Source organism: Epinephelus moara, chromosome 10 (genome assembly GCF_006386435.1).
Source record: "Epinephelus moara isolate mb chromosome 10, YSFRI_EMoa_1.0, whole genome shotgun sequence".
Lineage (NCBI taxonomy): Eukaryota > Metazoa > Chordata > Actinopteri > Perciformes > Serranidae > Epinephelus > Epinephelus moara.
Window position 1 is genome coordinate 21742980 of NC_065515.1, and position 11412 is coordinate 21754391.

At 43.1% G+C, this 11412-nt stretch overlaps 1 protein-coding gene across 4 annotated transcripts in view; it reads left to right on the forward strand.

The window, feature by feature from the left end:
• The window catches only part of camsap2a (calmodulin regulated spectrin-associated protein family, member 2a), a 60774-nt gene extending 52478 nt beyond the window's left edge, over positions 1-8296 (forward strand). For 2 of the 4 annotated variants that reach the window (XM_050055476.1, XM_050055478.1), the window contains 6 exons: positions 446-582; positions 688-911; positions 1431-1527; positions 3445-3560; positions 5540-5658; positions 5881-8296. In XM_050055476.1, the coding sequence (XP_049911433.1) occupies positions 446-582; positions 688-911; positions 1431-1527; positions 3445-3560; positions 5540-5658; positions 5881-6186 (999 nt within the window). In that variant the 3' untranslated portion in view covers positions 6187-8296. The remainder of the gene's footprint in view (positions 1-445; positions 583-687; positions 912-1430; positions 1528-3444; positions 3561-5539; positions 5659-5880) is intronic. The other 2 variants (XM_050055477.1, XM_050055479.1) reach the window with 1 other exon arrangement.
• The last annotated feature ends 3116 nt before the right edge of the window (positions 8297-11412 follow it).

The window sequence follows — 11412 nt, forward strand, 5'->3', positions numbered from 1 at the left end:
CGGAAATTAGCAGCCTGGTGTGCCTGTGTCGGAAACAACATGGTTCAGCAATGCAAAGAATATGGATAAAAACAGAATAATAACATAAAATTGCATGAAAAGTATTTAATTGTGTAGGATACAGAGCAATTTAGCCTTTCTGACCCACAAATCTGCTCATTTGTTGCCTCTGCCAGCCTTTTCACAATCTCATTTAATTACACAAAGGAGGGTTGACCTTTCACAGTAACAGCTCAGATTCTTTAAAATATGTAATTCATCATATCGGAGTAGATGAATAAAAAGACTTAAAGAGTATCACACAGTAATCTGTGTCAGAGCCATGGAAGGTCAGCCTTGATTAATAAACAGCAGCTCCAAAACAGTACAGTATAATATTTTCTAAATGTTACTGGGTCTTCCACTCTGTGTGAGGTGACTGACTGTGTCTCCTACGTGACCCCAGGCGGACGGAAAGGCCGAGGAGAACATGGCTCAGAAGAGGGCTGCGCTGCTGGAGAAGAGGATGAGGAGGGAGAAGGAGAGCCAGCAGAGGAAGATGCAGCAGGAGGCTGAGTTGGAGCAGAAGAAGGAGGAAGCTCGGTATGTTGACACATCATGCAATTAAAAGAGCAGAACAATTACATTTCTAATATCACACCCCACCCCACGGTGTTTCTCTGCCCTGACTCTGTTCTGTCTGTTCAGACTGAAAGCAGAGGAGGAGCGCATCAGGAAGGAGGAGGACAAGGCCAGGAGGGAGTTCATCAAGCAGGAGTATCTCAGGAGGAAGCAGCTGAAACTGATGGAGGACATGGACACTGTCATTAAACCTCGACCGGGCGGCGGGGCCAAGCAGAGGCGGGGCCGTCCCAAGTCCATCCATCGCGACAGCATGGACTCCCCCAAAACCCCTGTCAGAGCCGCCACAGGTAACCATGGTAACCCCACTCATGGTCATCCCATCTGTCGCATCTGTGTCCTGCTGCCACTTTGCTTTGTGCCACTTTAGAGTGCCTTAGTCACATTTTATCACACTTTAAACAAGTTATTCTTGTTTAAATAATAAGATTAAAGCTTAACTGGATTAACTGTGATATCTTTTTTATTGGCGATGTTTTTGAGCCCAAAACAATACAGTAGAACTTCAAATTAAAGGTTTGAACATGATGATATAGTGTAGGAGCAATGCAGCACTCTGTGTTTTTGTATGTCGGTTAAATTAAGCATTATATAATGTGTGTTAATACAGATATATGCATGTTATTATAGGGTGTGTCCATGTGAATTTCGTGTGTCGGCCTATTACTTGATGTGAAAGGTTATTTTCAATCATAACACTGAGGTTGCATTGCTCTGTGACAGGGTTGGCACAAAGCACAGTGTTGTTGTTATCCATTGTGTCGGTGTAACTGTGTCGTGCTGTGCCACATCTCTCGTCTCACATCCAGGTTCACGCCAACGTGTCTTTTCAGTCTCCAGCTTGTCCCTCGCCTCCCTCAACCTGGGAGACAGCGACAGCGTTCACTCTGAGAAGAGATCGCCAAGGTGAGATGTTTTTTACAAGTCTATAGCTGCTGGTTTAACATGGAATGAAAGAAAGGGTGTTATTTTGGTGTAGCGTTTTGATTTTAACTGGGACTTCTCAAAAGATTTCATACTTTTGGGGAATATGATTAGTAAAATATGGTAAGTGTAAAAACCTCCATGCATTCATGCCAGTTAATCATTTGCTGTATGATCAAATATAAAACATAGACTCGTCATCCTGCTAAAGTCATTTAACCTGGTTCACTTGCTTTTAGAATTACAGTCAGCAAGCCACTGTAGAGGATCATATAAATCCATGCATAATATGTAGAGTAAATGCAGACTGAATTATGCAGAGCAGAAACTGATGCTGCAATAATCTCTTTAGGCTCAATTCTCAAGTCTGTGCATAAATGTAACAGCAGGTGTTTTTGCCTTAACAGCTGGTGGAAAACTCCTTCAGGGTGTAGTCAGATCTGAATTTGACTGGACATATATAATGTTATAACAATGCCAAAACCTGAAAATATCTGAGAAACTCTGACTATGGACTGTTGAACTGTTCTTCATGTGCAGTAATGGTGATATTTTCTGACCTTTTTTCAAAGCCAAGCTCTAAAGACTAACTCCGGTTTACAGGTCTAACATTTCTCCTGTATTCTTCTACCTTCCATCTTTTACTACTTTCTCTCCTGCTGTTTCACACACGTCAGAAGTGCTAGTTTAGCCTCTGGCGGTCTCTTCTACTTTCTGAGCTCTCCTAAACTGAGAAGGAGAAGGTTAGTTCCTGCTTGGCAGTTCCACCTTCAGGCGCTTCATGCTGCCCCGCGTCCAATCCTGCACTGAGACCCTGTCACCACACCGGGTTTTATGAGGGATTGATAAAGCACTTAAAAGAAAAGCATCATATTTCCTTATGATGAACTTCATAAGATGAACCTCACCACCGAAAAACAATCTCTTTCTTTCCACTTAACTCTCTGCTGTGCCCTCCTCACCAAGTTACACTCCTGCTCTGGCTTTTTCACACCTGATACATGTCAATTTGTTTTAGTTTTTATCACTACATCTCAATCCAGTTCTGTTGAACACACCCTGCATAAAACATCCATCTTATCAAGTCATTTAACCCAGAAAATGTCTTAAAATCTGCTCGTAAGATTTAAGATATCAGTTCATGAAACGTGAATATCCAAATGAGACTTTAATATCCAATGGAAGATCAAGCCTTTTTGAGAAATTGAAGCTAAAATGACTTGTTAATGTGGGCAGTTTACACTCATAAAAAAAGCACAAGCACATTTGAGTTTGGCTTTATTTGCTCTTACTGTACCCTGCTTGTGGATTTTCACATACTACAGAGGCAGGATAGTGTGTTTTATAACTGCATTTTGCAGTGGAATTAGCTGTATTCACTCTGTATATATGGAAATCACTTGCTTACATAGGTGGGGACACATTGTGCAGTTGCAGTCCAGAAAAAAGAGCAAGTAAATGCCAAGTGCTGCACAAAGAGGTCAATCAATACCTCCTTTATTGACTTTGATGCACCAGACTGCTCACACCGCTGCACACACTGCCTGTGCTTGCAAGCTTTGCTACTTTACTAGTTACTGTAAGGATGTACAACAACCAAACCAAGCCCAAACTCAAACAGCACACTGAAATAGTGCACACAGTTTCATCCTCAGTGAAGGATAAATCTGTACAAACATGATGTAGACAGGGTGGGAAAGTGACACCAGCCAACAGCCTCACACTGCTGTTGTGTAATGGAGATGGCACTGTGTTTCAAAGTATTTAGCTGGCTTTTATCATAGTACAGTAGTTTCCTGCCCTGCCTACGGTGTAATCTGCTGAGTGTACAGGAGCAGCGCCCGTGCAGAAAGGTGACCTAATACTCTGCGTGTTTGTGTGTGTGTGTGTGTGTTCCAGGCCAGATTCTGCAGATGGCTTCCTGTCCCCGAGTCGCTCCAGCAGCAGAAATGGAGAGAAGGACTGGGAAAATGGCTCCACGACGTCCTCTGTTACATCTAACACAGAGTACACTGGTAGGAGAGCTTCATCGTAACAGTTATCAACACAGTGATCAATGTCTGGATCTTGTGTAATGTCTGCACCGTGTTTTTTTTTTTTTTTTGTCTTTTTAATATTGTAATGTGTTTTTGTTCAAACGTCCCCCTTGTCTCACTGTAGGGTCTCTTGGTAGGGTACCTTAGTAGATGGAAAATGTAAATTAAAGGTAAAATTCACCACCTTTGATGTTGATGTCCAATCGGTGTTGATGGTAAATGTAATCAACTGAAGCAATAAATTCCTCAATGGATGCTAGATTGAGTGAGAAAGCGGCATTCTCCTGACCGGGAGCCATGCTGGCAGTGCCTACATGTACCAGGATGCATTGAGCGAAGAGCTTTTGACATCTAAACAAAACTCGAATATAGCAAAAAACATATCAAAATATAGTGTCAGGTGACGAAATACTCATTCAATGGTCATCTGCCCTCTTTGCCTGCTGGTCTTGTTTGCCTTTTTATCTTTGGGATCCTGAAGAAGGTCTCCAACACACCTCTGTCCAAGTAAAAGCAAAGCCTTCATGCAGTCACTTTCACTAGTAATTCACACACAGGCTCTGTCGGGGCTCTTCCAGCATCAGTGACAGCATCCAACAAATACTGCCCACACTGATATTCATTGCGGCCAAATGATTCAGTTTCTGTTGGCATTGGGGAGCAAATTGAGCACAGGCACCACTGGTCAGTTTTTTTTTCATGGCAGCTCAGGTTCTGGATAAAATACAGCAAACTATCCAAGTAAATTTATCCTCATAATGTGTCCTTGTCTATAACATCCTTTGCACTCAAATTTTGGGATGCCATTTTTGCTGCTGGTAACAAGCAATACAAGCAAAGAGAACAAGTGGCATCTAGAGCGCCCCCTGGCTACCCAGAGGTGGAAGATCAGTTCTTCCTTGCCTCCGACTATAGCCCCTTTTACACTGCCAGATTTTCCGCGAATGTTGGGCCGTTTTGCCGGCAAGCTGCGAGTGTTTAGACACACAGAGCCAGATTGGTGAGTTGATCCGAGGTGCCCAATTTTCCGCCTCGTAGGGTAGTCATATTGGTGGAACCCTTTTAGTTTAAACAGACCGAGGCGGCCTTCCGCAACGGGAGGGGCTGTTGATGACTTGTGGGAGGAGCTGTTGATGACGCCGCACATGCAAGCCACTGGCAGTGGATAAACAGGAAACAGCTGATAGCAGGAATTAGTGAGCAGCTAGTAGCAAGAGGGACAGACACTGTAAAGATGAGCAACTGGGGAGACAAGGCATTGTGCGCCCTTCTTGTCCTCGCAAATGAAGAGGCCATTAATCGTCAAGTGACGGGGACGGTGAAGAACGGGCCGACTTATGAGAGAATCGCCGAAGGACTAACTAGCCGTGGCTACACGTTTTGTTACTTGCTCATGCCCCACATTGCCCCGAAAAAGGTGCATTCTGTATAAACAAAAGTAGGTAGGTGGCATTTTGCTGCACTCTCCGATTTTGTTTTTATACTGCCAATGCTGAAAGAAGACTGATTGGGCTTTCATGCAAATTTGCACAATTCCTGTTTAAAAAGGGCTTACGGCACTGTCACGTTAGATGATAGTGCTGGATGCAGGAAGAACATATTTTGCAGCTACAAACTCTGATTTCTCAGTCATTACAGCACAAACTAAGGAATTTATTGCTTCACTCAACTACATTTACCATCAACACTGCCTGGACATCCACATAAAATTAGGGCTAATTTCCCCTTTAAATAAATAATCTGTGTGATCACATTTTTAAACACTGCATCCATAGCTCAAAATCCATTGTCCCTACACACAGTACCACATGGATGTGCCACCAATAGAAATCTTCATACATGATTTATCAAAAGAAAGATTAAAAATAGGGAGGGGGAGTCTTTTCTCTGACATAGCTGGAGGAGTTGCCATGACAACAGTCCCATCCCAATGTTGCCTCTTCTCTGTTCTCATTCAGGACCAAAGCTATACAAGGAGCCCAGTGCCAAATCTAACAAGCACATCATCCAGAACGCTCTGGCCCACTGCTGCCTCGCAGGCAAGGTTAATGAGGGCCAGAAGAACAAGATCCTGGAGGTAACGGCACAGAGCTTTTAATGTGTTGTTTTATATACTCTGAAGGGTCGGGGTGTCCTGGTGGCTGTGCTGATGACGCACACCACATGCTTTCAACATTGTGGATTAAAATCTGACGCAGGACCTTTGTCTCTCTTCCTATTTTTGAGTTAAATATCACCAAAACTTTTGCCCTCCTGTAGCACATGTGATCTTCAAACTTCAATCTCCTCCATTTAACAGGAAATGGAGAAATCCGGCGCCAACAACTTCTTGGTTTTGTTCCGAGACGCCGGCTGCCAGTTCCGCTCCCTCTACACCTACTGCCCCGAGACGGAGGAGATCAACAAGCTGACGGGCATCGGCCCCAAGAGCATCACGCGCAAGATGATCGACGGCCTCTACAAGTACAACTCAGACAAGAAGCAGTTCAGCCAGATACCAGCCAAGACCATGTCGGCCAACGTGGATGCAGTGACGATCCACAGCCATCTGTGGCAAACCAAGAAGCCAGCCACCCCTAAAAAAGTAGTGCCTGCCCAGTCCTAATGGAACTTGATACCCCCAATCCCTCCTCCCATCCCCCCTCAAACAGAACATACTAACTTCAATTTGCACTTCACTGTACATATCCATGAAGATTCAAGCACCTGCAATGCCAGTTAGATGAATGCATATGTGTCTTTTTTTATGTTTGTTCGTTTTTGTCCCCCTCATTGCATTCCCGTCCGTGTTTCTCCTCCCAACTCTGGACTGGACATGACAGGATTCAAAGATTATGAACAACTGGAATGTATGCCACTGTTGAAGAATGATGTAAATGCTTATCACCCCGTGTTTTTAAGAGATTGTCACGTTTGAGTCGAATCATGAAGGCATGTGTGTGAGCGTTATTTTGTTTCCTATGTGCCAAACGTCAAAAAAAAAGACAGTATGAATGCTAGGACATTTTACTGAAGCACTGAATGTTTTTAATTCATGTACAGATTGATTTCTGTTTGCATTATCCTGTTGAGGCGTGGCCTTATGCGCGTTTTGTTTCAGTGTGTGAGTGCAATGAGGTGATTGTAAAAAAAAGAACGAAAAAACAAAAGCGTATACAGAGGCTTTTTTTGTATTTGGAAGAACACTTTTTTCTTCATCTCTGTGGGTACAACAGTTTGTATATTAAGGTACGTAAAACTTACAAAGGGCCAAAAAAAAAACGAATTGCATACAGCTAGCATTAGCCACACAGGATGTGTGTGATCAGCTCAACAAAGCAAAGCGGTTTCAGCTTTTTCCAGAACCCCTTTTTTCGAGAAAGTGATTTTAAAGAATGCAGGACGTTACTGTAGATCACTGGTTCTCAGCCTGTGGGTCGGGACACCTGCAGACGACTTGAGCTATAATGCGTGACGTGTAAAAATATATTTCTAATATACAAGTATGCTGTCATGTTTGTAACTGTTGTGTTCAGTTCCTTTCTTTCATGATATACAGAAGTAGCTTCAACCTCAAGACGAACTCCAAGAAGAAAAATTGACTGAAAGTGAAAATAAAAGATCATCTCGCTGCTGGTTTACAGCAGATTTGTGAACAAATTGAACAGCTCAGTGTTATTTTATCCTTATTTTTAATGCTGCCTTTGAACCATGTAGGATTTTTCCAGTATAAAATAATAATGTGATTACACTCTCACCCGCTGGTATCAGGAATATGACAAGGACATGACACCTAGGAGCTATTTCTCTTTATATAAATATCAGGAATTAAAATTAAATAAATCATTGTGTTCTTCAGATTCACACTGAGCTTACTCATCTTCAAAAAAGTTATTATACTCTAAGGCACTTTTGGTAAAAGCATCCACCAAACACCAAATCTAGTAAACAGTGTGTATACAAAGTTTAGATCGCTGATTAGTTAAAAATAAAATGCTCTGTTATTTAAAAGAGAAAAAAGGCCAGTCATACATCACAGCAAGTCTCGCCAGATATATTAAAATGGCCACTGTTATTATGGTTGTGTCAGTTTCAACACATCTGTTGCTCTTACATAACACAAATGTGTGTTGACCCAAGAGTGTGTATAAGCAGCATATTTGCCAGTTGCCTATAGATGCAACATGTCCAATTTGTTTCTATTATTAGGAGAGTGACCTTCACACAATAATGCAAGGCAGAATAGGGCAGATCCTTGTCGCTGCATACGGGTAGAGACTCGCCACAGAGTTTCATTGGTGTCAGTATCACGTTCCTTTCACCGCCGAATGTCAAATCAACACCATTTGTAGGTTCCAACGAAAACAGATCTGCGAACACGGTGCTTTGTTTTAAACCGGGGGGGGGGATATTTATGACCAAAAGAGAGCATGTACATGTCTTTGAAAATGTAATCTAGTATGACGGAGTGTTCCTCTGTTGTTTATTGGAAGGATTACTTGTCCTCAGAAGCTCTGTCCACCTGCTTATGGCTGTTTAAGGCCAAGGTAAATGGTTATTTAAACTGTAATGATATTGTACAGTGTGTTCATGTGAGCTCATACCTATTCACTATGATGACTTTGTTTTGTTTCGTCAGACGCTGTGCTGTCATTCAACATATTGCTGAACATGTAGTTTCTTTTTTTTTCTTCTCCTTTTTTTGGCATTCAATAAAACTAAGCATGGCCTCAGCATTAACGTGGTGTTTACTCTAAAAACTAAATGTCTTTTTTTAAAGGAGGAAGGGATCCGTGAGTCAACACAGGCAAGCTGAAAGAAAACTCAGGAAGACTGATATTATAGTATGGTATAGAAATCCATGATATTCATGGACGGGGTCTTGAGGTGCAGCCAGGGGGAGGAAGTGGTCCAGTTTGAGACCCCAGAATTGCATCTCTGCTTTTGCAGATGATGTGGTTCTGTTGGCTTCAGCACACTGTGACCTCCAGCATGCACTGGGGTGGCTTGCAGCAGAGTGTGAAGCGGTAAGGATCAGAGTCAGCACCTCCAAATCTGCCCCCTCTGGGTTGGGAGAGAGTTACTGCCTCAAGCGAGGGATTCAAGTATCTTGGGATCTTGTTTACGAGTGAGGGTAGAATGGAGCATGAGATGGATCAGCGGTTTGGTGCGGCTGTGCCAGACCATGATGGTGAAGAGGGAGCTGAGCCAGAAGGTGAAGCTTTCAATTTACTGGTCCATCTATGTCCCAACCCTCACCTATGGTCATGAGCTCTGGGTAGTGACTAAAAGAATGAGATTGTGGATACAAGTGGCCGAAATGAGTTTCCTTCGTGGGGTGGCTGAGCTCAGCCTTAGAGATAGGGTGAGGAGTTTGGAAATCCGGAGGGAACTTGGAGTAGAGCCCCTGCTCCTTCGTGTTGAAAGGGGTCAGTTAAGGTGGTTCGGGCATCTGATCAGGATGCCTCCTGGGTGCCTCCCGTTGAAGGTGTTCTGGGCACATCCCACTGGTAGGACACCCCAGGGCAGACCCAGAATATGCTGGAGGGATTACATATCTCATCTGGCCTGGGAACACTTTAGGTTATCCAAGGAGGAGCTTGCCTTGTTCCTTGCCCTTAGTGTATTGCGATGTCTGTGCTCTCTCAACAGACTTAGAGACATCTTCCAGGACGTCACTGTAGAAGTGCTGCCAGTTGCTCAAATATCTGTTCAGTCTTAGATTTAAGTGCATCAGTGGTGATATGAATCTGTCTCACTCGGTCATTGAGCAGCTGGTTCTGAGTCTCTCTTCCTAGATGTTCTTTCAAATTCTTGTAGCAGCTGAAGAGCATTCTTCTCAAACTGTTTAGCAACATGTTGGTGAAGATTATTCTCAGTCATCCAGGTCATGGTAGTCTTAAGTGCTATATCGTAGGCAACTGGACTTGCTTGAGCTTCTTGAAGACATTTCACCTCTCATCCAAGAGACTTCTTCAGTTCAGTGCACTTTAGATTACCCACTCATACCTCTCCTTCAAACACCACGGGTGAAGCAGCCTGTCACTGAAGGAGCTGCCCAGGGCTGTCAAAGTGTCCTGCATGGGGTGGGACATGTTGCCCATAAGGGATGATAGCATGACTATCATTCTCCTTTCTTCCACCACTTCCACCGTGTCGAGGGAGCATCCCAGGACAGAGCTGGCCTTCTTTATTTGTCTGTTGAGTCCTGTCAGCTGCCGAGATACTGCTGCCCCAGCACACCACTCCATAAAAGATGGCTGATGCTACCACAGAGTAATAGCGGATCGTCAGGAGTGCCTCTTGTACACCAAAGCACCTCAGTCTCCTTAGCAGTTAGAGTCTGGTCTGTCCTCTCTTGTAGAGTGCATAGTGTTGTGTGAGTTTTTGGGGCGACTTTGACAGACCAGAATACTAACTTTCACTTGCTAACCCATATGTAAAAGCAAAGCTGAATGTCTGAGGAGAAAACAGACCACACAGGTTATTTTTAGTGTTTTTATCAGTGATTTTATTAATACAATTTAACCTAAATTATAATGATAATCAAGTTTCAAGTTTCTTTCATTTATATAGCAGCCTACAGGTTTGCACCAGGGTGCTTCACAAAGACAGACATATGTATACACAGCATAGAGACATGTAAGTGCATAGATTTTGTGAAAATAAAACAGGATTAAAACAGAAACAAGTTTAGATACAATTCCTTTTTTTTTTTCCACAAGTTTCGTTTTTATTAACAGGTGCTCAAACTACAGTGCAGGAGCAGTTCCAGAAATGTCAGGTTTCCATTTGTGCATTAGACAATATTATTTTAAAAAGAAAAGAAAATGTAAATGGTCAAACATACTTATCCAAAAATGTAAAAAAATAAATAAAAATAATAATAATAATCTAGTATATTGATAATGATAATAATGAGAAGAAGAAGAAGAAGAAGAAGGAGAAAAGAGGTAAAAAAAAAAATCACACACACACACAAAGAAAAAATATTTAAAGTAAATATAAGTATACTATTCCTTGAATATATACAGAGGGGTTGTACTTAAACTAAATCTTTGAACATTTTGACGCACAAACATATATTAATACATTTTTAAAAAATCAGGTTTAACACATTTAAAAGCCAGAGAATAAAGGTGGGTCTTAGGGCTCATCTTAAAAGCAAGACCCCGTCTGTATAGTATAGTATCGTATAGTATGGGATATTATAATCACCTTTTTTTTTTTTTTTTTGAGTGCTTGTGCTGAAGGTGTGACCGCAGGGCGTCATCACTACACTTGATTGGTGCTTTGCGGCTGCGTCCGCATGGCAACCGCGAGCTGTGTACAAGACGGAGGAGCAGAGAGACCTTTCTAGAGACGCTGGCTGGGATTTTATCATCCAGACACCAATTTCCCTGCGCTCATATTCGTACATACCCTGCTTTCTGTTACATTTGGACACCGCAGACGGACTGGAGCTGCTTTAATGCGGCGTGTCGTTGGCGCAGACTGACAGGTGAGGACTTGGCACGGATTCACGGCGGCGTGTTAGCCTGGAACACCGGTGGGTAGCCATGCGCGGTGTCCTACACATTAAGAGGGAAAATGAAAGACATTGTGAGAGTGTGTTGTTGTGCATGCTGTTCTGCTGGACTGGCCGTGTGTGTGCGCAATGTGCTGTCAAGAGAGGTGTCTGCGCGCGGATAAAAGTGCTGAGGCGGTCAGGTTTGGGCCGCAGACCCGCTGTCACATCCAGCACCAGAGCTGGATGTTGTTACTGTGTGCTGGGAGGAACAGGGCGGTGTCACCGGCTGCTCTGCCTCCAGACACCCGGGGGCATCACTGCTCTTAGTGCACTTATACAGAG